The 26368-nt window shown below is 42.6% G+C and overlaps 1 protein-coding gene across 1 annotated transcript in view; it reads left to right on the plus strand.

Moving 5' to 3' along the window:
• COL4A1 (collagen type IV alpha 1 chain) overlaps positions 1-26368 on the plus strand; it is a 170672-nt gene that overhangs the window by 55926 nt on the left and 88378 nt on the right. Inside the window, exon 2 of the mRNA XM_075563429.1 lies at positions 16094-16159. Coding sequence (XP_075419544.1) covers positions 16094-16159 — 66 coding nt within the window. The remainder of the gene's footprint in view (positions 1-16093; positions 16160-26368) is intronic.

Raw genomic sequence — 26368 nt, forward strand, 5'->3', positions numbered from 1 at the left:
GGTGACCTCTGCTTGCTATCAGAACAGGGTGTGTTAGTGTCTCTGCCACACAGAAGCACATGGACTAATGCACTTGTTCGAAGTGCATCTATCCCACCCGACAGGATGCATCCATTTTACTGTTCTTGTAACTCAAAATGTTGTTGTGTGCCTTCCCAGAACACGGCGTGCAGTTAGGTTGTGGTGGCAGGCAGGCCTCTGTGCACTGCGGCTGCCTTCTGCATTTCCCACGGCCCCACTAGAAGCTCCAGGGCTTAAAGCCGCTGCAGATTTTGTAACGTTCCCTAAACTCACTCTGTGCTTTCTCATCTCCATATTTGGTTTCCAGTGTTTCTGCCTTCAAGAATGTTAGTCATCACCCCGGGCGACTGCCGTCTTACACGCAGCTAAGGTTCGGCTGACCTGCCACCGGGTGAGCCTTGGTCCTGTGCCCAGCCCTGGACGGGGCGCGGCTCCTAGGTGTAGAGGTTGCTGCTCTCCTGTGTCATCTCCTCTTACCCCCAGTGTATCATTCCACTCCAAATCTCCGTGTGCGTTCTCCGGCACCGTAGACTGTTACGGCTGCAGTAACAGACATGCTCCATCGTTAGGGAGTTTTAGGTGTGTTTTTCTCCCTCTCGATTAGAAAGTATGTGGTGAAAGGAGCCGTGCTCTCTTCATGGTCCCTCGCTAAGGCACAGCGACTCTGTCTCCACAAGCCCACGAGTGAGCCCTCTCCGGACCCCTGTCCTGCCCTGCCTCGGTTTCAGCTCCTATCCCCCCAGACCGGAGCCCCCTTCCTGCTCACGGCCTCCCCATTGGGCTCCCCGCATCCAATGCCCTTAGACCAGCGCTTCTCAACCTTTGGGTTGTGACCCCTTTGGGGGGGTGGTGTCGAATGACTCTTTCACAGGGGTCGCCTGATTCATAATACTAGCAAAATGACAGTGACGGAGTAGCAGTGAAAATAATTTCATGGTTGGTGGGTGGGGGCGGGGGGGTCACCACATGTATGAAAGGGTCCATGGCATGAGGAAGGTTGACAAGCACTGTGTTAGACCAATATACAAAACTGCACGGTTCGGTCATCCCAGTAGCTGATTAGAATAGGAAATACAAAAACACTTTGCTTTTCATTCAGGGCCCAAATGTTCTATATTTCCCCAGCCCCTCCAGCCTCATTTCTATCACGTAGAAATGTTGGTAACCTTCTGTCACGCCCACCAGAAGCATTTTCTGCCCTTCCTGAACAGAGAGCTTCCCGCCCTGTAGAGCAACTTCATAAGAGTGTGCCCGGTTACCTTCCTTATCTTTCGGTTCATCGATGAGAGAGCCTCGCTCCTTTTCTTTTAAACGATAGACTCCCTGAGAGCATAGTTCATGCTCAAGTCATCCTTGTATCCTCCAAAGTGCGAGCGCAGGGCTAAGCTCTTATGCGAACTCTTCATTAAATCCCTATTGAGTGAGTCAAAGGTTAATAGGCCTGGCTCAATCAGTGCATGGACACCATACCATGTTTTATGAGTCCAGAGAAAATGAAAATTTACTAGCTATTTTTAGAAGAGAAAGATAACCTACTAAATTGGGTACAGAGAGCAAAGTGGGAGATCCTATAGCTTAGATTACTTTGAAACCAAAGATTGGGGGACCAGTGATGTCACAACGTGAGGAGAAGATAGACAGAAGTCAGCTGTCACCCACAATGTATAGTTACTTCCAGGAGGGTAATTCTGATACCACCCGTTTCCTTAAGCTCTGGGTTTCATCCCATGTCACTCACATTCACAGAATCTTACTAGACATTTTGGCTCTTCGTTTGTTTTAAAAAAAAGTGTTACAAACTACAATTACTTCAAAAGGTAAAGAGATGAGTGTGATTGGACAAACAGAAACTTGATGTCCATGTGATAAAATTAGAGAGAGACCAGATTTCCTTGTGGCAGGTCTTCATGCTTGGGTGCTAGTTATCTGTCCTTTTCCAAGAGCAAATGAAGCCCTGAAGATGTGTGTGAGAACTTTGGTGGATTAGAAAACTTTACTCTGCATAGATCTGTCCTGGTAGCTCTAGTTACACGGAGTGTGGTATTAAACCTGACTATTCGTTTGCATAATCATGTGTAGTGCATTTTCCTGAGCACGTTTTCTAAGTGTTCGAAACTTTTCACATTTAGATCTAAATAGGAATTTCTCTGAAGGTATAAGACAGGGAAGGTGGCGGCGTATGCTTAGAGGGCTGTACTGTGAAGAACGTCAAGGGTGGACGTGTGGCTAGATTTGGGTTAGGAGCCAGGGTCTCCTATAAACCTTGTCCAAGAGAAGTACCTTTGCAAATGCATTTAAAGTCAAATAGTGTTGGAGTGATGGTTTCTGAGACTGTGATAACAGAGGTGTTAAAAAGAAATGACATCTCTCTACTGTACAAATTCTTTACTACTAGGCTGAAGGGCATTGGATACTGTTGAAGGATGTGAAGAATGCACAAGGTTTGAATTTCTCTTTGAATGCATGCTTTTCAGTTGGAACTTGGAGGTGGTGTATACCCGTGGTTCTCAACCTTACTAATGCCGCGACCCTTTAATACAGTTCCTCATCTTGTGGTGACCCCCTACCCCCAACCATAAAATTATTTTCGTTGCTATTTCATCTCTGTAATTTTGCTACTGTTAGGAATCAGGTAACCCCTGTGCAAGCATTGTTCAACCCCCAAAGGGGTTGTAACCCACAGTTTGAGAGCCACGGGTGTATGCATTTGATTAAGCTACCATCTGCTAATGACCAGAAGTAAAGACGGCACCTATTATAGTCAATTCTTAGAATTTCTTTAAATATGCCTACAAATTGGCTAGCATTTTACAGTAGCATTTGTGCATTCATTTATTTGTGTTCATGCAGTGGTATACGAAAGAGAAACCAGAATTTAGTACACCTTGCTTCTGATATGACATGGCCACATTGTTCTGAGCCCTGTCTGATCAGATCATGTGACCAAGACAGCCACCTTAAACTCATTTTCTGCCCAGGAATTTGCTGTCTCAATACTTGACCCTCGTATCTTACTTTATCAATTAGCACCTGTGCTGTTATAGTCACTTCCTCATTGATATCTGTCCATCTCTCTCCTCATTCTGTTTATCTTACAGCTACCTGAGTTGTCTCTGGAGAAAAGTCGATCTCAGCATGTCACTTTCTTTGTCCAAATAAGAGAATAAATCAGCGCTTCCTCCTCGTATCTTGCTGGCTTTCTTTCTTTTTTCTGCTGTGGCAGCGCCTCCTCTCCTAAGCCCCCTTCCCACATTCCCACCTTCTTTACCAGGCTATGACTCGAAAAAGATAGACGAACTTTTTCAAATTCCACACAACTGTGACTACCGTTGGAGACCCCTGGGCTTTCGGAGTTACAGTTGATGGCTCCCTCCTCTGGTGTATCTACAGAATTTTGCTCCTCTCTTTTGGGAGCATGCGCTGTCTTGACATTTCTCATGTCCTTGCTCTAACTACTATGTCCTTTGTATTCTTAGCGTCAAGGATGGTCCCTAATCTAGATCAGGCACACGGTAAATAAGTGAGTCTACGAGCTGCTGCAAGCTCAAAACAAAATGTGCATGCATGCATGCATGCATGAATGGGTGGCGCATCTCCCACCCACGGCGGCTTCCGCTTCATGCCACCTCACCCTACTTGTGGGCATGGCGCCCGACAGGAAACCGTCTCATGAGCTAGACTTGGGAATTCAGACTTTCAAAGTGATGGCAGATGTTTGAATGGCAGTGGCAGGATTCAGACCAGGGCGGGAAAATAAAATAATCAGAGTTGACAGAGGAGGTCGTAAAGACTGATAGGTATGAGAATCCATAGAGAAAAAAAAATCAAGATAAAGCTAGAGGAGCTCCAGAGACAATCCGGCGGAGTACTGGGGACATGTTGGGCAGCCAAACCCAAGGTCAGCAATTCCAAACCACCAGGTGCTCCTGGGAGAAAGACGGGACTGTCTCCTCTCCTAAAGAGTTACAGCCTTGGAGACTCACAGGGGCAGTCCTACGCTGTCCTGTAGGGTTGCTCTGAGACAGCGTAGGGTTTGCTATGACATTCGAGTGCAGTGAGTTCCCTCCATATGTGCTGTCACAATAGAGGATTTGCAATTTGTTTTCCAAATTAGAGGACGGAGTCCAACCTTTTTTATTGTTTTAAATGGCGCTGGGTAAAATTTGTTTTTCTGACAATGGCTCCTGGGATCTATGTCTGTGACCATCCTGACCGAGTGATTTAGGAAGAAGAGTCCATGCAGGAGAACGAGGCCAAGGCAGGAAAGAGGAAGCACAAAGAAAGGAGAGATGGTGTTTTCCATGGAGAGACCGAAGAGCCAGTGATTCAGAGACCCTGGGAGAGGAGCTAAGATTAATATGGTTGCTGTTAAGATTTCACCTGCGAAAGTAGGGAATTTTGGTTTTGTCTAGAGGCAAGGAGTCTCTACAGCATAAGCCAGGACATTCAGGCGATCTGGGAGAACACTATGGGGAGATGGCTCAGTGGCAGGACACCTGATGCTGGGGAACTTGCTGAATTCAACTCCAGGACATTTGAGCAACACGCTAGTGAGTCAGCAACCACTGGGAAGGGTGGCCAACCCCCGTGACTCTCCTGAGTTCATAGCGCCCCACGCTCTTCCCACCCATGACTCCCAGTAGACCAACTCTGGGCCCACCAACTTGTTTCGCACACAGCCGTCCAATGAGCCACTGTCACATGGCCACGAATTAGAGTCACATCTGTTTGCAGCTGGCTGAAGACCAGTGACCTGGAGGCGAGTTACTGTGCTTCATTATCATTCTCTCCAGGCCATTTCATCCCCCGAGTAAGAACATTTAATGTCCACCCCCATTTTTGGAAGCGCAAAGAAAGAAAATAAATGAACATGAGTCAACAAAAATTTCAGGATGGGGGAAAACTGAGACTAGAGTTGCCATCACATGTTGATCCTGAAGGAAGCCAACAAACACCCTCGCTTCCTCAATGATTATATTTGTTTGGGAGCCTCACACAAACTCCGAGAACAGCCTTTAATGAGAAACAGAGCAGTGTGTGTCTCTACGCTCACACGGACCCGTCCGAGTCTTATTTCAAGAGCAAGGGAATGGGAGATGCTTCATATTTTTTTGGGGGGGGGAGATGCTTCATATTGACTTCAGTTTATCTCCCACAATTTCCATGCTAATTTTCCCTGGCCAAGAATGTATCAACACCACAGTTGTTTTCAAATCAGACAAGAAATATGTTTGCAAGTCTAATAAGTAATAAGAATGTTCTGTTTCTAGGTTTTCCATTATTGGACAGAACCGAAAATAGTATTTCACTTAGCTTACTTTGCCGTTCAGTTGAATGAACGATGACAGATTATGTATACCTCTGTTGGAGCACCTTTTACCTTTCTTGTGCTTGTCATGAAAAAATGATGATTACAGAAGAGGAAGGAGAAGATCCATGTAGATGAGAGCAGTTTAATTGTGGGCTCTTTGACAATGAAGCCAGAGTAATTCATCCTCTCCTTGGTGATACAGAGGGTAGTTCTGGAAAGGAGATAATTTGTCATTCACTATTTGATCAATACTTTGCTATTTTGTTACTAATTTTTTAATCTCTGTGTTCACTTCTTGGATGATCACTCTAATGAGGTGAACTTATTTACAGGGTGACATGCAAAGTGCAATCGGAAAACACCCATGGCACCAGAAGCAGGTCATGAAGCTGATTACCTCGGGCCCCCTGCCAGCCATGACCCAACCCTCTTTGCCCAGGGATAATCTCTACCCAGAGTCAATTTGCTTAGTCTTCAACTAAGCAAACATCAGTGGGCATATCCAGCCAGTGTCTGGCTTCAGTTTACTCACTTTTATATTGGTGAGATTCACTCGTGCTGTGGTTGGCTTATTCTCAGGGCTGTACATTATTCCATTATATGAATACATTCCATTGTTTATTTATCCACTTGCCTGTTTATTTAGCCAGTCTCCTGGGTGGGAGGCTGTTGTGTTTATTACTGCATACACATTGCTGAACACATCTGGGTATGGATGCATTTTGAGAAGTATGTACCAGGCATGGAATAGCCGAGAAAGAGCTTGGGTGAAAGGGTATGATTTCCACAGATCCTGCTGCACAGTTTCTGCAGTGTTTCTTCCACGGGATAGTGCCCCTCACGTTCTGGAATCGATGACTTCATGATGGTATTGGCTACACATCCTTCATTCCTGTACTCATCGATTTTGATCAGTCTCAGAACACTCTTTTTTCTCTCTCTCTTTACTGTCTCTCGACTTGCGTCAATAACAATTCAAACAATTCCCCAAAGAAGTACTGCGACCAGGAAGAAAACGGGGACTGCAGTCTGCCCGATGAAACTATTTTGACATCGGGCACTGTCTAGAGAATGTGAAAAAGAATTTGAAAGATAAGCAGTTTCGACTTGGCAGGTCTCCACGTTTCCCTATTTGGTGGGATATGAAACTCATAAAATGGTTATAGCAGTGATGCTGAAAGTCTATCAGGAAGCAGGGGAAAGTATGGGGAAATTGAGATCTTGAGGCCAGCTCATTCCAAATATGCTGATGTAGACTGGAAAGATCACAGCAAATGTGCATGATCCTCCATCCTTCCATGCTCTCGGTAGCACCTACGCACACTCACTAGCAGACGGAGAGCGTTGGTTCAGAGGGAAAAAAAGGAAAAAGATGCCGTCTAAATAGAATTAATGAACCTTTTCTCCTGTTGCCTGTCCCCCTGTGGCTTTAGTATTGAGAGGCGCACCCGCTGATGGTCTGTAGATAAAAATGAGTCATTGTTTCATACTAACGTCCTCGGTCTCTGTTCTTCCCCTACTTCCTTTCCTTTGGCATCAGTAGCTTATATTGTTGATCTTTTGTGTATTTTTAGAAATTAACTTACTTCATAACATTAGCACTGATGGATATCTTCAGTCTGGATATCTTCAGTTGGAGCATGAAAGCAAATTTGGAAAGTACCAATTACTTTGAAACGTTAAAAAGGGAAAAAGAAAGACAAATTTTGAAAAAAAAATATAAGGAGACTCCTACATAATATTAAAAGCTGTTGGATTGAGGGAGTCCCTTACCTTTAGCATTTATTCTGAATGTTTTTGTTTGCCTTTTAAGTTAAGTTGTTCCCCACGGTGGAAGCTCCACATGTGCATATGTGTCAGCTAGACATCATTAGGAATTGAGATTAATTTTTCTATTTCAAACGCAGTGGATTTAGTCCAGCTTCCATTAGATATAAACTCGTTCTGTACTGGTCAGATTTTCAGCTTTATGTTCTACTTGGAAGACGCTACAAGGATTTCCAGACCTGACTTGGTATTCATTCATATTTCACTAGAGTTTCAGGAGTATGCATGAGGATGGTTGCTCGCTCCTGAGAGATTCCTGGGCTTCTCTTCTTCCTGCTGCTCTGAGTTACCTATGCTGTTACTGGCTATGGGTTATCTACTTCTACTTCTTATTATTTAAGAAATCCTTTTATTGGGGGCTCTTACAGCAATCCATATATCCATTGTATCAAGCAGATTTGTACATATATTGCCATCATCATTTTCAAAACATTTTCTTTCTATGTGAGCTCTTGGTATCAGCTCCTAATTTTTTTACCTCCTCCCCCTTTCGTGAACTCTTGATAAATTATAATTATTATTATTTTCATATTTTACACCATCCGCTGACTCTCTTCACCCATGTTTCTGTTGTGTCACCCTGGGGAGTGGGGTTATGTCTTGAGATTGGTTCCTCCTTTCTCCCGCTTCCCCCCTCCTCCTTCCCCCTACCTTCAGCGTATCGTGTTACTCCCATTACTGTTCCTGGTGGGTTTATGTGTCATCAATTCCATGTACCAGTGTACATGCTCTGGTCTAGTCGATTTGTAAGGTAGAAGTGGGGTCATGATAGTGGGGGAGCAGGAAGCATTAAAGAACTAGAGGAATGTTCTGTGCTTCATCAGTGCTATACTGCACCCTGGCTGGCTCATCCTTCCTCGTGACCTTTCTGTGAGCTGATGTCCCATTGTCTACAAATGGGCTTTGGGTCTGCACTCCTGCCTCCCTCATTTGCATCGATATGACTATTTTGGGTTTTCTGGTGCCTCCTACCAGAGGATGCTCTACTTCTCTAAACGAGGCATAGACCCACAACCTTTGCTCTTTGGGGTTTCCCAGCCATATCCCTCATCTTCTTCAAGGTCTTCAATGCTGATTTGGATTAGTTGTCACCATTTGGGTTAAGTATGTGTCTCAAGGGACAAAAGCACAGTTGCTGCTCTAAGGGCTTTTAGTCAGTCGACTTGATGCTGGCTCTCCAGTGCGGAGAAAGGGATGGAAGAAAGTGTCCTAGTACTGCACAGAATGTACAAGTTCTTTCTGTTCTAGAATCTGAAACAGATGGGATGGCAGCCGGCTCATGGAGCCCAATATATTCCAGACGTCTGGAAGAATAAACAGTCCTTATTGACTCCTCAGATGTGTAGCCAGTAGGGAGCTGCTTGATTCTGTAAGACTGGGCATATCTTTAAATTTTGCTTTGAGGTTCAGATGCAAAGTTCCTCCGGAAGTCATAGATTTGTACCGTGACCTTCAACATGTTAGGCTACCAATGAAATTAGAAATCTAAGTAACCCGTATAGGCTAGGTGCCCACTTCAACTACTGTACTGTCCAGGGTTGAGATTTACATTACTGAAGACTCTCATTTTTGTTAGCGCTTCCAAAATCATGTATTACACTGGACTAAAAGGGGCATTCTGTGCATCATTTATCTTCTTGAATCACAATGAAAATGCCTCTACATTTGGGGTTCTGATGGGAGTAGTTATATGGCATTAATTGCTAGGAACACAGAGAGCGATATTTCCAAATAAGTCTTGTTTAGCAAATGTTTCTATGCACTTCTTAAATTTTTTTTATTATATAAAAATTGGACTAACATTTTTTCCCTCAGAATCATTTACTTAAGATAAATGTTTTTATTATTAGTTGCCTTCTAGTGGAACCCGACTCATGATAACTTATGTATAACAGAAGAAAATACTGCCAACAGCAGTGTGTTGGGCCGTGTTGTCTTGTGGTGCATAAGGTTTGCTTGGCTCATTTTTATAAGCAGATTGACAGAACTTCCTTCCTAATCTGTCTAAATAAAAACACTCTACTGAAACCTGCCCACCATCTATTTAAAATGATAATGCCATTGCTCTGGCATCACAGCACTATGAGGTTGCTGCGTATTAAAATAGTGGGCATGAGATATGAGGAATCATGGGAAAATTCCATTATCTTTTTTTCCATATTCAATACCCTTTTTGATGCACCATAATATGAAATAAAAATCATGGCCTTAAAAAAGTTCTTTATGTTCCAAAAAAGATGAACAAAATTTAGAATTTCTTAGTATTATCAATATGTTGGAATAGCTTTCTGGGATCAGAATTGACAATAGATTAACTCCCAAGCTGAGAATTAGATAGGAATGCCTTTTATTGATCTTTTTCTCTCTTGTGAGGAAGGACGGGAGCATGTATAGAAATGTTGCCCAAAGCAGACTATTCACCTCTCGCACATACCTGGTATGTATCCGTAGTACAGACTCCATGGCTCAACTATCCACAAATGTAACCTTGGGGCTTTCTTATCTAGGTCTCCTGCACTTGAGCCATTTATTAATAGCTTAAAGGAACAGTTCAAGGAAATTCATTTTTATAACCCCTTTCAAATTAAATAAACTTCTAAGCTTTTCTTGAGTATTTTTAAAAATCGTTTCATTGGGGCTCATACAATTCTTATCACTATCCATACATACATCCCTTGTGTCAAGCACATATGTACATTTGTTCTCATCATCATTCTCAAAACATTTGCCTTCCACTTGAGTGCTAGAGGAAAGTTATATGTTTCATCGTTGCTACTCTGCGCCCTAATATCAGCTGCTTGTTTCCCCCCTCCCTCCCCACTCCCCACTACCTCATGAACCCTTCATAATGCACAAATCATTATTATTTTGTCATATGTTACACTGTCTGGTGTCTCCCCCTGCCCTCTTCTCTGTTGTCCATCCCCCAGGGAGAAGGCTATATACATAGATTCCTGTTATCAGTTCCCCCTTTCTACCCCACATTCCCTTCACCCTCCAGGCATCGTCACTCTCACCACTGGTCCTAGAGGAGTCATCTGCCCTGGATTCCCTGTGTTTCCAGTTGCTATCTGTACCAATGTACATCCCCTGGTCTAGCCAGATTTGTAAGGTAGAATTGGGATCATGATAGTGGGGGGGGGGGCATTTAAGAACTAGAGGAAAGTTATATGTTTCATTGTTGCTACACTGCACCCTGACTGGCTCATCTCCCCACAACCCTTCTGTAAGGGTGTGTCCGTTTGGCTACGGATGGGCTTTGAGTCTCCACTCGGCACTCACACATTTACAATGATATGATTTTTTTGTTCCTTGATGCTTGATACCTGGTCCCTTAGACAGCTCATGGTCACACAGGCTGGTGTGTTTCTTCCATGTGGGCTTTGTTGCTTCTGAACTAAATGGCCACTTGTTTACCTTCGAGCTGCCAAGACCCCAAACCCTATATCTTTTGATAGCTAGGAACCATCAGCTTTCTTCACCACATTTGCTTATGCACACATTTGTCTTCAGCAATCATGTCAGGAAGGTGGGCACCTACTGATATGATTTTTAGTTCTTTGATGTCTGATAACCGGTCCCTTCTGCACCTCGTGGTCAGACAGGCTGGTGTGCTTCTTCCATGTGGGGTTTGATGCTTCTCAGCCAGATGACCGCTTGTTTATCGTCTTCTAAGCTTTTTTCTCGAGGACCCTGAGAATGGATTTTGGGCTTCCACTGTCATCCATAGCCTTCTGTAAATTGGGTGTCCAGAATTTAAGCTCTGATACTATTCCTTCCTCCAGGTTTGGAATTTAGTACTTATCTTTAATTACACAGGTTGGGGTGCTTCTTCTGTATGGACTTAGTTAATGCCTCACTCAGATAACTGCTTGTTTCAAGACAAGTCTTTAGCACCCTAGATGCTATTTTTTCTGAAAGCTGAGCACTACGTGATTTTATTGACATTTAAGAAGAAAGAAAAGAATCCTTGACTTGCTCTTTTAAACTCGTTGTTTTGGGTCTCTGCCTACTGAACTATGAGTCGAAAAGTCCATTGTTAATTCCCACCCCAGCACCAAATATGCCTGGATAATAGAGGAAGTTTCCCTAATCGGATCTTACAAATAAATAATTACTATCCTGATTGTCTCTTTAAACCTCTGTAGAATAGAATTACAGGTGTCCTCAAACTCTTTAAACAGGGGGCCATTTCACTGTCCCTCAGATCCATTGGAGGGCCAGACTATAGTTAAAAAAATATGAGCAAATTCCTATGTACACTGCACATATCTTATTTTGAAGTAAAAAAAAACAAATGGGGCAAAAACACCTGGTAGGACACCTGATTTAGTAGAATTTAAAAAGTTGAGTCATAGTTACCTCAGAATCATGTAAGCTGTGGAGTGACAATAGCAGAGAGGCAGTTACGCCGCCCCCCAGAGGGATTTGTGACTGCCTGACCTTGCTGGGCATTCTTAGTCTGGGTGCTGGTTATCCTGGTGAACTGGAATGGTCACGCAGTCATTCTGGAGTTTCATTGTTAGGACTTTTTCCATAGTGCTGGTTATTAAGCGACAGATTCTGAGTTCATGTGCATAGAATTGTCTGATTTTTATCTGCATTTATTGTTAAAGTTAATGAAATGACTGCGGCCACCATGACAGCAAACAGTAATTAGATTCTTACTACTACATGTCTGTATTTCTAAGCTGTCCATTGATTAATGTTTTAATGGGATACAATTAGGATAGATCTCACTATCAATGGTGCATCATCAGTTAATTAGCAATATTCTTTAGTTTGTAGTGAGGTATCTTACATCTGACAAGAATTTAGATCTGAAGTCATACAGTCTGAATCAGACTCTGGGTGAGGCTGTGGCATAGTGGGTTATGCGTGGGCTGCTAACCTTGAAGTCACCTCAAGGTCAGCATTGTGAAACCACTGGCCATTCCCAAGAGAGAGAAAGCTTCCTACTCCCGTAAAGATTTATAGTCTTGGGAATGCAAAAGCACAGGTGTACTCCGTCTTCCAGGGTCACTGTGAGTTGAAATTATAGTGAGTAGACCTGCCTCCCAAATACATAGTATGTAGGGTAAACCTCTAAGTCAGGGTGAGGAATGCCTGGCCTCTGAGCCTTCTAAGGTCCTTGGGCTCTGTAGGACCTGTGAAATAATAAGTAGAAGCTAACATCACACCCCTCACCAAAGAGAATCAGTTCCAGCCATCACTGTAGGGTTGAATTACTTGAATGTTTGAGTATAGCTTGTGAATTGGAAGGATGCTATTAATATCCAAATGGGCCTTGACAGAAAAAATGTCTGCCGTCCCTGCCAAAGAACCATTGTCAGTAAATGATGGCGAGCACAGTAGAGGTAGATAGTCAGCAGCTAATGGGAGCCAGGTTCAGGAATTTTTAGTCCCCACGTGTGGATGAGATGAGAAATGGTGCTATTTCAGGTAGGCGCACCCCTTTACTTCCTGCAGTATCTGTGTATTTTGGATGAACTTTCTGGAACTTAGCTTAAAGATTTTGTCCTCACCTCTTTGGATGACTCTTAATAGTTGGTCAGAAAACTGTGCACATGTACTTATTTTAAATGTTAACAGGTTACGGGAACATACACTGAAAATCGCTTACAATGTGAATTACGGAAAGAAACAGATCTGTTATGTGTGGTGTGTGGCCAATGATCAAGTGTCCCTATTTCCAAAATGTAAAATTAGGAACGGTCTACTGGTCTTGTAGGCAGTTGCTCAGATATAACTTTATAAAATAAGTTTCTCCAGATGTAGCTGTTGCGTGCAGCAAAGTGAAAGGCAGTGGAGTGAAGACTTCGGTTTATGGTTAAAAAGATAGGCTTTGCCTGATCACAGTGCATACACTCCTTACTTACCAACGGTGAGGCTCCAATGACCAGGCCCTTACTCCAACACCAGTGTCTGGCATAAATGGAGGATGGTCACGTCGGATCGCAATAAGGAAGGATGAATACACATCCTCCTGTAACTGCCAGCTTATCCCATTATTTAACTTCTGAACCATGGAGAAGCACGACCCATCCAAGGTGGCAAAGACCTTGATCCATCACCCCCAGCATTACTCTTGCCTTGAGACTCATGCCTGTCCGGTATATGTTGTTAGTGTGACAAAAAGTAGGAGGCAGTCAGTATGTCTACTATGATCATAAAGGCAAAAGGCCCAATAACAAGATAGTTGGTAAGTGAGGAGTCGGTGTATATAAATAGTATGACTGTACTTTCAAGAAACTGTTATCGCCCTGAAGCTCAATTTAGGGGTACCTGTCATCCTCAGGTCACAACAGATCTGCTAATAAGACTTCTTCATCAAGTTATTTGTATTTTACCCTTGCATTACATCCACACTAGCTATGAGATCTATTACAGTTTACCATTTGGATTCTTCTAGGGAAATTATAAATGCCTATAGCTTTGGTTCTCAACCTTCCTCATGCTGGACCCTTGCATACAGATCCTCATGTTGTGGTGACCCCCCAACCATAAAACTATTTTCATTGCTACATCATCACTGTAATTTTGCTACTGTTATGAATTGGGCGATTCCTATGAAAGAGTCATTCGACACCCCCCGCCCAAGGGGTTGTGACCCACAGGTTGAGAAGCGCACTCTGTAGGCATCATTCAGGAGTCCTGTTGGCGTAGTAGTGGTTCCTTGTTGTGTATGCCATTTGGGATCACCAGCCACTCTGAGTGAGAAAGACAAGGCTTTCTACACCAGCGAAAATGTACAGGCTTCGCAACTCACAGAGGCAGTTCTACCTGACCTATTGTGTTGTTGTGAGTCGTAATCGACTGGATGGCCGTGAGCTTGTTTTAGGAATAGACATCATTGTAGGTTCAGCTGTAAATATGTTAGGTGTCTTAAGTAATTGAAGTTGAGCTTAGTTAGATGTGAGGTCTAATCTGAACCCTGTGCTCAGCCTGTTACCAAGCCTGTCCTAATTTGGTTTCTTAAAAAATTTTTTTTTCTTAATTTGGTTTCTGTGTCTGCAAAATAGGAGTGGTAATACCTATCTCAAAGCAATTGTTAATGATAACAAATGGCTGATAACTATTCAGCCACGGCTCATGATTTGGGGTACATGCTGGCCTTTCAAAAACTGTTGGTTCTGTTTTTCCAACATTTATTATTTGAGGCCCTCTTCCTTCCATTTTTAAAATTGGTTTTTATATTAGAAATAAACTACAAAGATATGTTGTTGAGTATTCTTACATTTGACATTGAAGATGAACTGAATTTGAAATCAGGTGTTTAAAGATTAGCCTTAAAAGGAAGCTCGTTGATTTGTTCTCTCCTTTCAAAGGCATTTTTGTTTGAGTGGCTTTATATTGCCAGAGAGGAAGGCATTGGTACTCAGTGGCTCCTCCCACTTGGGAGAACCAGGTGTAGTTGCTGGTGAGTGTAAATCACGTGTAACCACCATCTGCCCACAGTGGAGGCTTGTGTGTTGCTGTGATGCCAGAGTGATTTAATGGAACTTCCAGACTAAGACAGACTAGGAAGACAGGACAGGAGATCTACCTCCAGAATCACCCAATAAAGACTCTATCAACCCCAAGATTCCAATCCACAATTGGCCATGCGCATGATACATGATCCAGCAGAATGTTGTTCCATTGCCCACAGGCTCTCTGGGAGGCGAGGGGTCTTGGTGGTACGCTGCTAGGTGGACCCTGGGAGTCCGAGGTGACCGGGCATCGCTCTACTGTGGAGGAGCTTCCACTCCCGCTTGGTCTTAGAAAAGGCATCCCAAATCAGAAGCAAGACCTTTCCCTGGCCTTGCAAATCTGCACAGTGTCTTATTAAAACAATTCCTCAGTGAGTCCTTCCCAAATAGAAATTGACTGAGCACGAAGTGTAAGTTAGACCTTTATTCTTGTGATTAAATGACTTCAATTTATTTTGCTCGCCTTGTTGGGTGGTGGAGGGGAAAGGGGGAAAAATGAGCAACAGATTGCAAGGATCGACATCTGAGCATGCCCCCACCCCATGGGGACAAACAACAGAAACATGGGTGAAGGGAGACAGCGGATGCTGTAATATATGAAAATAATAATAATTTATAATTTATCAAGGGTTCATGAGGAGGGCAGGGTGGGGGAGGGACAGAAAGAAAGAGGAGCTGATATCAAGGGCTCAAGTAGAAAGAAAATGTTTTGGAATTGATGATGGCAGCATATGTACAAATGTGTTTGATACAATTGATGTGATTGTTACAAGAGATGTAAGAGTCCCCAATAAAGTGATTTATTAAAAAGAGATCGAGAGAGAGAGAGAGAGAGAGAGAGAGAACAACTCTAGAAGCATGGCATTTTAAGATTTCCCCACGCCAGGACACTGCCTTGAGTGGGACTGCAGAGGGAATAAAGCGGAGTGAGGATGGAGCTCCCAAAGTATCAGATATGTGTATATTCTTTGGAATGCATACCCAGTGAATCACCATAATTTGAAAGGTGTATGGCTCTGAACTGTCATTTACAGAATAATGTATCTGTAGATCATTTACACATTTGATGCTATGGAATATTAAATATGCAAAACCGTTTCATTTTATACATAAGTTACATATCAATGCTCTTTATAGCAATGGGAATCCTTTTTTCTTTTGTCTTTAAAAGATCACTCGATTGCAATAAATTCTCCTCTGTAAAAATGTGTGAAATAGCAACTATAAGGTGGTCAGTGATCTAATAAAATTTTTCTGAATAAAAAAAAGGTTCATGACACTCATTCTAAACAAATTCCAGATACCAGAAGAAGAGTGGTATGAACTGCATTATTTGAGGTTATGTGCTTATAATAACTGAGTAGTAATTGTCTCTTAAGTAAGTGAATAAGCTGAGGTCATCGAAAGTAAATACCAACTTTAATTTGAAAAGAGCGTCATATTTAAGTACTTTTCCTTTTAGTTCCAGGGTGACTGCGGTGGTTCCGGCTGTGGAAAATGTGACTGTCATGGAGTGAAAGGACAAAAGGTGAGTAGCCAAGATCCAGCGATGCCTTCTTGGTCTTGAATGGACATCACCATTGAAAAGAATTAGAAATGAATATTTTAAAATCGACTTGAGAATCAGTAACTCATGTCACAACATTATTATTTTAATGTTCTCCCCAGAGAAACATGTAAACAAAACCAGACTTAAAAATATTTTCATGGAATCTTAAAAGGCATTAATCAAGTCTTAGTAACGATTCCCCAATGATTGTAGTCATTAGTGGTATTCAATGTAGAAAATGGATTTTTGTTGATTAATTGATGTTTGACTTTAGATTGAAAATTTGCATTGTCAAACACATATTGAGTCAAGACCACTTTTGAGAAATGACATGTAATAACCAATAAGAACCAAAGTTAGCATTATTTCTTTTTTTTAAAGTTTCCACTGAGTTTATTCAAAAATTTCAAGACTAATTTTATTCTTGACCCTCCCTACAGACCTGAAACTTTATCTGTGTTTCATAGTGTGGTTCATTTTTATTTTAACCTCAAATCCCTTCATCAAAAAGTATCAAGGTAGGCTTGTCCTGTTGTACCTTTCCAAATATTTTAACCTGTCTTTTTTTAAATGTATAATTCTAAATCATCAACTTTAAGCACCTCAATTCAGAATTGGCTGACAGTCTTCAGTGTTGCATAACTGCTCCAGGAAGGATGGGATCTTTCATTTTCAAGATCATATTCCGTTATGGAAATCCTTCCTGTAATGATGTTTCCAGCTGAGGCAAAAGATAACATGATTACCATGAGATAGAAACAGCTTTGGCATGTGAAGGTCAAGGTGAGGAGTTGATGAGGGAGAGAAGATGTCTTAGGAGACTTGTGCTACGTACTCTCTTCCTTGCCAATTTCCTACCATGACACACCCTAGGCCTTCACATTGGAATGGACTGGAAACCCAGTTGTAAGTGCAGTGGGAATTGTTTAATTCTGTTCTACCTCTTGCCAAGCTTCATGAAGATTTTACACCAAAAGAATGTATCTAACCCCACCCCCCACACACAGTTTATTGACTTAAATCCAGACCCCCGACTATCCCACATGCTACCTAGAACTACTCCATAGAGTTTGTTGTTTGTTTCATCTTTACCAATGAAGATCCTTAGGCTTTTTTTTTTTTCCTTCCATGGTGCCACTGGGTAATTTGACACCGCCAGCTTTTAGGTTCATAGTTGAGCACCAACTGTTTGCACCACCCAGAAAATCAAGCTTATGTAGCCATTCTTTCTCTTGCCTAATGCAGCTCTCTCAAAATCCACCTTCTTCCCTGGCCCATTTTGAATTTCTCATATTGTTACGAAACAGAGAATATTGAAAAGATATCATCAAGCTATTGGATAACCCATGTTTTTAAAGAGTGGGATTACTGAATGAATTCAGACGATCTCTTTAAATCAAGGCAATAACTAAATGGCTCAGTGTTATATTAGCTTGACCCCCAGAAAGAAACATCTATCTCTTCTCCTGTGAAACACACATATTTTAGGTTCCATGACCCATGTGGCGTTGAGCCAGGGCAAAGGGCCCTTCTTTTCCTTGAAAGAGGAAATTTTAAACTTCTACTTATTGTTTTGGAAGTAATGTGAAACCAATCAGTTTAATGATGTGAAGCACACAGAGCTCACCTTTGATAGGATTGCAGATCTGGTGTATTTCTCTCATCCCAAGGTTAAATTACAAAGAAATATATTCTTTCCTGTCATGCCACAAAGGAAGATTTGTCTTCCCCAGAAACCTATGTCCTCTCAAAGCACCCAAACCCTGGAAATGCCAGAGGAGTAGACATGTGAAATAAATAATTTGTAATCACGAAATTCAAATCTGGTCATTTAAATTGCAGCCCCGGCTTAGAATTACTAATGGATTTCTGCATTTTTTGTGCTGCTTTCAAAACATTTCCGTTGTCAAAATGTGTAGAGCTTACATTAATTGTAATACATTTTGTCTAAAAATCAGACATTAGTAAGCATGTAGCCCTTAGCTTAGAAAGACACCAACTGGAACAGTGTGTCCCAGTCTCAGAAATTTGGAAGGCATCATGAGACAACTTTTTTTCCCCATATTTTTCAAGAAACATTCTCCCCATTGGCTATTTAGAATACACCAAGGCCCTCACTGGAGTTTGGAGTATATCCAATATAAATTGCCAGATCTCTTTTGGCTTAGTACTATTTCCCATGGAGACAGGATTAATTGATAGAATGCTTTATTTTCTCCAGACAATATAAATAAAATGCATTGAAAAAAACATGGCTCATGTTACATGCTCACAGTTTTCAAGTCACCCATATGACTATAAACCAATATAAATTCATTGCATTGTAAGTTTAATACTAAAATCCTGAGGATTCAGACTGTTACTGAGTTTCTCATTGACTTTCCCACTCCCCTGGAAGGCTGCTCATATCTTCTGTTTTCTCTTAGGTAATTAATTTGGTGTTGGCACAATGGCTTTGTGTTCTTTCAGATTCCTTAGCAGTGTGGGAATGTTATCTGTTTAAATTCATTAGAATTTTGAAAGCCAGCCTACTCAGAAATACCAAACATTAAGCTCTTCTTTTGCTTGATAACCTGATTTTCTCAACAATTTTGAGAAAATAGACAAGGCAAGATGTTCCCAGGAGGTACTGGCAAGCAGCTTTAAATCAATTATTTATGTCTTGTTACAACAGATTTTTATTTAAGATCTGTTTCAGACATTTTAGCCAAGGAAGTCCACGGTGATATAGGAAACTGTTATTGTTTGTGACCATTCAGATGTCTTCTACTCCAACCACCCCCCCCCCAGTCCCACCCAAAGAAAAGAAATAGCAAATGAACCCAAAGTCATAGGAAAGAGACAAGACATGCTCATTAAATAAGTAACAAGATGAGAGGCAACCATCAAGTTCTGCGTAACCGGTATAGAAAACTGTGACTACAGTTGTTCAGTGGAGAAAAGTCTCTGTGGCCTAGAAACATCAAAAACAGACAAAACATCCTGTGTGAAGTAGGATCCAGGGCATACGAGGTGTGGTAGTTACATAATCTGGTATCAATTTGAGGATTCAGAATGAAGGGGTGCAGTCAAGCCTGTCAATCAGGTAGTAGCTTGATGACCTCAATTGGAAGCGCTAAGGAGATAAATAGCTCTTGGACGTGGGACACACGCTCACTCCCTGGGAAGACATTGTAGCTGACAAGACACATGGAACTACCTAGTGCCCTGAGCTGGAGGAGCCACGTGGAGACCCCTTTCAGTGCTGAGATGCTTACAGTGCCACTGGATCCACAGGACTTCCCACCAACTGGCCTGTGATCTCCCTGCCTTCGGCATCATTGCATGTGTGTTGTGAGTCTGAAGAGGACTTTATAGATTGGTATCGGACATATGTGCTAATATCGCACTTTTATGGACTTGATTTGGACTGGGCTGGGATGTTTTCTCAATATTCAACAGCTCTGTCTATAAAGCTCCTTCTTATACACATCTGAGTGCCTATGAATTTGTTTCTCTAGTCAGCCCAGACTAACACACGAGGTGTCCCCTGATTCACCATATTTACCGGGCTACAGAGTCATTTCTTCTGTCCAATAGCCCTTAAGACCACAGTTGCCATTTAACTCCATTCTTCAAAGAACACCGTGCTTGTGGCCACTGAATAAATGCTATCAGAGAAGAGATGTGATACTTCCTAGAAGTTTCCACCCCCAAGGCACAATCTTGGAAACATTTTTATGCGGTGCTGTCAGATGGGATCTGACTTACAGCAACCCTATGTAAGCCAGAGCGAACACTGCCTGGTCCTGTGCTACCTCATCATCACTGGCACCGGGCCAGGCAGTGCTTTGTTTGGTTGTACACGGCTCCTTATTCCAGCCATGTGTCAGCCCTTCCCGTTGAGGAGCTTGCTCTTTATCTCTGACTCTCTACCAACTATGATGTCCTTTTCCAGGGACTGGTCTCCAGAGAGTGTGAATTAATCAGATTTATAGTATTTATAACCAATCACGACTACCACGTGGGTAGCTGACATCTTAGAATTCTGTAACCCCACTGAGACCCAGAGGCATGTCAAGGATGTGGGGTGGAAGGGCATTATCCTGTTCCTACTAATGGGACTGTCTCTAAATCACAGCCCCATTTTACACTTGGGTCTGCTCAGCAGTAGTGGAGTCATCAGATCACACAAACCCAGATTGCTTGTAAAGCAGAAATGAAACTGCTACCTTTTTCTCTACAAGGTTTTTACCTTATCTGATCTGAAAAGGTTGGAGTAATCTGTGACCCATCTGGAAGTGATTCAGTCTGTGGGCCCTGGAAATTGGGGAAGAGTTTATTGTTGCTTGATGCACCAAGTTCACACAGCATTCCCGTTTCTCTTTCATGGTAAATGGGCAGTAGCTTTACCAGCCATTTCGCTGTCTCTCCATTTGACATCAGTGCTAGAGATGTCACATGAGAACTGCTTCTAAACTCTTTATCTTAATGCAGAAGTTTGCCTTCTGTCCACACACAGCAGATTTGCCCAGGAGAGACCATCCTGGCTTATGAATGTCACCGCGAGAAAGACAAAGAGACCGATGGCCTACTGAGTGCCTACCTTGGTCAGGATTGATGCTGGGGGCCCTATGCTTTAAGGACGTTTACTCGCCCAGAGCCCTTCAAGGGACGGGTTACCATTCCCAGTTTACGTGCGAAGAAAGCATCCAACGGAAGTACCCCAATCTTAGCACCATGGCCATTTTGGACCCAGTAAGATCCCGGTGGCTAAGCTCTCTGCTGTCGACCAAATGGTCAGGGGTACAAGTACACCAGCTGCTCGGAATGAAAAAGAAAGAATCAAAACAGTGTGTTTTTATCAACATTCACAACCTTGGAAACCTAAGGGGGCAGTATGGCCAAAATTGTCCTCTTTCCTACAGGCTCAGTATCAGTCTACATGGACTCATTGGTAATCCTTTGGAATTACCTGGGGGAGGCAGGTGTCTTGCCCATGATAGGATATTTAGTCACAATCCTACTGCTTACTATATGGCAGTAGGACTCCCAACAATCGTTACAACCAGCAAAATTGTCAACCTTCCAAACCCAACTCACTGCCATTGAGTTAACTCATACTGATCCTATAGGCCAGGGTAGAACTGCCCCTGTGGGTTTCTTTAGACTGTAACTCTTTACTGGAGTAGAATGCCCAGCCTTTCTCCCAAGGAGCAACTGGTGGTTTCAAACTTCCGACCCTGCAGTTAGCAGCTGTTTGTAACCACTAGGCCACCAAGGCTCCTAAAATGTCCAGGTATTATCAACTAGCTCCCGGGGAAGGTCAAAGCCCCCCATATTGAGAACCAGCAGAATGAGTCTAATCTCCTCTAGCTACGAGAGGCACATTGGCAACACTCATGAGAGCTCTCATCAGTCTGCGTTCTTCCAGGAGATCCGGTAGCAAGAGATCAGGATGAACACATGTTTGAGAATATCCTGAAGTTTCTACCAAGGGCCTGCTCTGCTCACACTGAGTCCCAAGGCATATGTTGTCTTCCTGTGGCCACCTGCCAAGGAAAACAAACCTTTTTCTAAATTGGTAATGGTGGAAAGGCTTGCTGCGGGGCGAGAAAGAGCTGAAGCTATTCCTTTGGGTCCTTGGGCAGACCTCCCAGTTCCTGCTTTAGAGAGGAGAGTCAACTTGGGCCTCAAGCCTGGCTAAAAAAATAAACCACAGGGAGCCACCTTGTTTGGGACGCAGAATGGGTCAGACGGGTCATCTGCCCAAGCTGGAGGCCCACTCCCCACCTGAGACGTGTTCAGAGCAGCCCAGCCCAGAATAGCAAGCATTCCATTCCATTGAGCGAATGTTTATTCCATGCATTATTAAAAATAAAAACCCTAAAGGGGAGGCATTTGGAAGTCAGGACTTTTTTTCCCCAGCCATGTGTCAAGATACGCGAGAACAGCTATATATCTATCTACCAGATGAAATAACATGACTGGTTGTTTTAAGTGTTAAAGTGGTTAGCACCCCACACCTCCATCTCCATCTCCATCTCCATCTCCACCCTTCCTTCTCCTAAGACATCCTGGTAGCTCTACTCCTATAGGAAGTTTACCACCGTAGTTGAAAGTTAGTCATCTTTGTTACTTACTAGCATGCCCCCTAGATCCACCCCCACCTCCGGAGAAATCCAGGCCATGTGTTTTATGCATTCTGCATGCAGTGAAAGAATTATGATCCCCGTCTTATTCATCAGCCTCGCTGGCATTTGGAAAGATGTTTTTAATTTTAGCTCCCATTCCATTAAGTTACTTAGAATTGCCTTTGGATTTCCTCTGCCCGTATTTAGAAATATAATTTATCAATCAACTTGTATTGTTCAGCTGCTACATTGCTAGACACTTTAAGGGATACAAAACAACTATTCTTAGTATCTTGCTCTCATGGTGCTGGTAAGTGGTTAGAAAAATATCTACAAAAATGTTGTAAGTAATAATAAGTAAATATTAAAGGAGAAGCTAAATGTTCCAGTCTGCCCAATTATATGTGGCATTTTACATTGATTATATTCCCCTAGCTGCTACTGCCAGAGAGTATGTGCTTGATTCATTGCATATTTAGTATATTCAGTTCTGTTATTTCCAGCGCATTATGTACAACACTCCACTTTTATTCGCTCTACTTCCATCAACTGTCAAAAATGCTTTAGAACGTAACATTACTTTTGAGATAAAGGGTCTTGATTTCTCATAAGATAAATAGAAAATATTTTCATAGTTGCCACTAAATCATAAGTGACATTCCTCTCGGAGAAAGGCATTATATGTTTCATTTGGGTTCCTTTCTGGTGGTTTATTTACTTGAGAATTCTATAGGAGCCATGGAAGTGTAGGGGTTCCACATTGGTCTGTGATCTTCATGGTTGACAGTTCAAAACCACCAGTAGCTCCGTGGAGAAGAGAGGGCTTCCAACTCCAGTGTACAGTTGTTGTCTTGGAAATCCACAGGGGGTCACTAATGAGTCAGCATCGACGCCACGGCAGTGAGTTTGGAGCTTTGGAGTTATCACCTGTTTCTAAATGTATTTATTTCATTGTTCTTTTAATTTGTAGATTATTAATAGTGGGACTATATTAACCATAATCTCATTAGGAAATACAATGTAGAAACAAGTCCTTCTATCTGTTATGCTTCATATATAAATTAGCTATCTCTTTTTATTATTTTTCTCATTTTGTGTTAAGTAACTGTGAGTTCTGAAACATTTAGGAACAAAATTTTCTTTCTGTTATTTTTATCATAGTTTTGAAACATCTTTCTAATAAATTAACCATTTTTCAATGTCAAAGGTTCTACTTTTCCTCCCGGTAATTTGCTGTTTTCTTAAGTCAAGGAACTCTTGGGAACTTCGCATATATTAAATGATTTGAACTAACAATAATGAACTTTCAATAAGAAAGTGATTATTTATGCAGCACTTACTATGGGCCAGGCACTGTGCCAGATTTGAATTTGTGAGACTCAAAATCCTAGGATATCGAAAAAGAAGTTCCATTTACCTCCTTCCAACATGTGGAATGAATGAAGTCCCACTGCACAAAAAGTACCACGTACTTCATATCAATATGGTCGTTGTTAGCTGCTGTTGAGTCAGAACACAGACTGCTCCCTGGGAACCTATTTTGGTTGGTAGTGACCCATTAGATGGTTTCTGAGACTGTCAGCCTTCTGGGCGCGGGCAGTCTCCTCTTTCTCCCCCCAGCAGCTGGTGGGTTTGAATTGCTGACCTTGTGATTAACCGCCCAATGCCTATCCCACAGTGCCTCGCCCTCCCCCCCTAGGGTCTTTGTATCTCTCAGATATGTAGGGAAGAATAATTTGGTAGAAGAGCCTTGTTTCTAGTGTGAGTACCACTTATCACCCGGGTGTGTTTCTTCAGGTCATTTTAACCAAGTTATCCTCATGAAAGGGGGAGTGACCCGTGACTTGCAGTTCCCCCAGTGTGGCTCAAAAGAGCCACAGCTAAGGCAGTTAAACACAGGGGATGCAAAATGGCATGCTGGACTTGCAGCAGAGGCTGTATTTTCAAGTTGTGATAAACCTAAGGGAAGGATTTTCCCGTTGGCCCAGCTCAAGGCAGACAACCAAGAGATCCCTGGAGACCCGGAGGCTGACACCTCGCAGTTCACAATTGAACAGCCTCGTCCACCAAGGGACGGACGCCCTCCCAGGACCTTAGTGCGTTGCTTGAATGTTTTTGGAATCACAGCAGGAATGTGAGGTAGTGCGTTTGTAGCTTTTGGATGTTTTGCTGAAAGAAAAATGAAATGTCCTTACTTGGGAGGTCTGTCTGGAATTGTCTAATTTCTAGTCAATGTTGTGGTGTTGCCCATTTCCAGAAATCAGGATTCTTTAAAGTATAAAGGAAACCAATTCTACCTTTATTCTTCTCTCTGATTCTTAACAAGAAAGCTGCCTCTTCTTGCTGTTAGCTTCTTTCCCGACCAACGTTCTCCAACTCCTCTCTTCCCCTCAGCAACTTCCTTGCCCTAGATATTGTTTAAAGGAGGCTTCTTGACATACTGTGGAGCAGCCCAGTTGGGCTCAGATCCTCAAGGTTAGCAGTTCGAAACGACCAGCTGCTCTGCGAACAGTCGTGGTCTCAGAAACTCACAGGGGCAGTTCTTCCCTGTCCTGAAGATGCTGTGCATCGGCATCAACGCAACAGCGGTGATGGGCTTCAGCACCCCAAGGTGTCCCTCTGTAAGTACTTGGGGTCATGCTCATCTGCTGGATTTGATAGTAGGCTTCTTCTATTCCCGTTAGTTGGCCATGTAGGCAAATAAACACCATTTTCCTCTTCCATGTTTTGTCTGGTGTCATGTCATGCTAAGATTCTTTCCAGATGGCCCCTGCTTCCCATTTCCCCATATGGTACATGAATCATCTTCTGGCAGGAGAATCGTGAGAATCCGTACGGGTTTCCACGTTCACCTGTTTTTCACTTTGTGATAGTTACCTTATTTTTGACAGTGCTTGTAAAAGCAAGGCGTTTTCTGTATGTGTTTGTTTCAAATCACCAGATGAAAATATACACAACACACCATTGGAAGGTCAGCAAGCGATATATCTGTATTAAGTGAGCTGATCTTATCCTGCCGGTTCACCCATGGGTGCTCTCTCTATTAAATCAAGTTGGCCCTTTGGGCATGTGCCTCTGAGACCAAATGGTTAAGCTTACGGCCATTTAGAATCATAAAATATTTTGATGTTTCTGATTTGATACTCTACCTAGAGTTTATTTTTCTACAGTGCAGATTTTAAAATAGTGTGAGTTGCTTTTGTTTCCATGTTTAGGAGGAATAGAAACCTGAAACATCTGGAATGGAGAATCGTATCCTATGATTCTGAGAGCAGGTCCCACTGTCATCTATGACATCAAGACTAGCTGTCCTGGCCGTGATGCTTTAGGGAGGAAAATACACTTTTTGTAAACACAATCCTGACAAAACATTGACTGGCAAGAAACTACCTTTTCTAATTTTTTCAGTTTTTATTTTTTAGAGGAGCAAAATGAGACAGTGCATCTTAATTCGAGATCAAAGACCTAACATAAAACAAATCCTGACATACAAAAACAGTGCAATTGGATTTTCTTCCCAGTATGTGGGCACAATACCATGAGTGTTCAGAGTATGTTTCCAGATGGCACATCACGATGCTAGATAATTATGGACTATGGGGTGTGGCGAATTTCACCCTTAAAAATGATATTAACAGAGCCCGCATCCTTGTGAAATGGCTCGGCACAATGTGCAGTTAAACAGAGGAAGAATTAGTCAGCGTTAATGAGCAAACCAGATGACCGAGGGGGACATGGTGCCCTTTGTTTTGAGTATCAACAATTTATGGGCATGCCTGGACTGTAGTCACAGGGGCTCTTCCGATGTTCTTTGGTTAACCACATCATTCTGCAACAGAGTACTGCCTACATGGCTCCAAATTCACTTGCCTCTGGACTTCTTCCTGGGAACATCTGACATGAGGCGCTCACACGGGTCCTTGGCTACTTTCTAAGACGCAGTCAGGAAGTCACCCCTGATGGACAATGCCTCCCTGGGATTCTCCTTTGTTAGTGTGAGGGAGATTCTGCCAACCACACGTGCTTACAAATCTGTCTGCAAATAGATGAAAGATGCTTTGGGGGATGAATGATA

The sequence above is a fragment of the Tenrec ecaudatus genome, chromosome 11, assembly GCF_050624435.1.
Source record: "Tenrec ecaudatus isolate mTenEca1 chromosome 11, mTenEca1.hap1, whole genome shotgun sequence".
Lineage (NCBI taxonomy): Eukaryota > Metazoa > Chordata > Mammalia > Afrosoricida > Tenrecidae > Tenrec > Tenrec ecaudatus.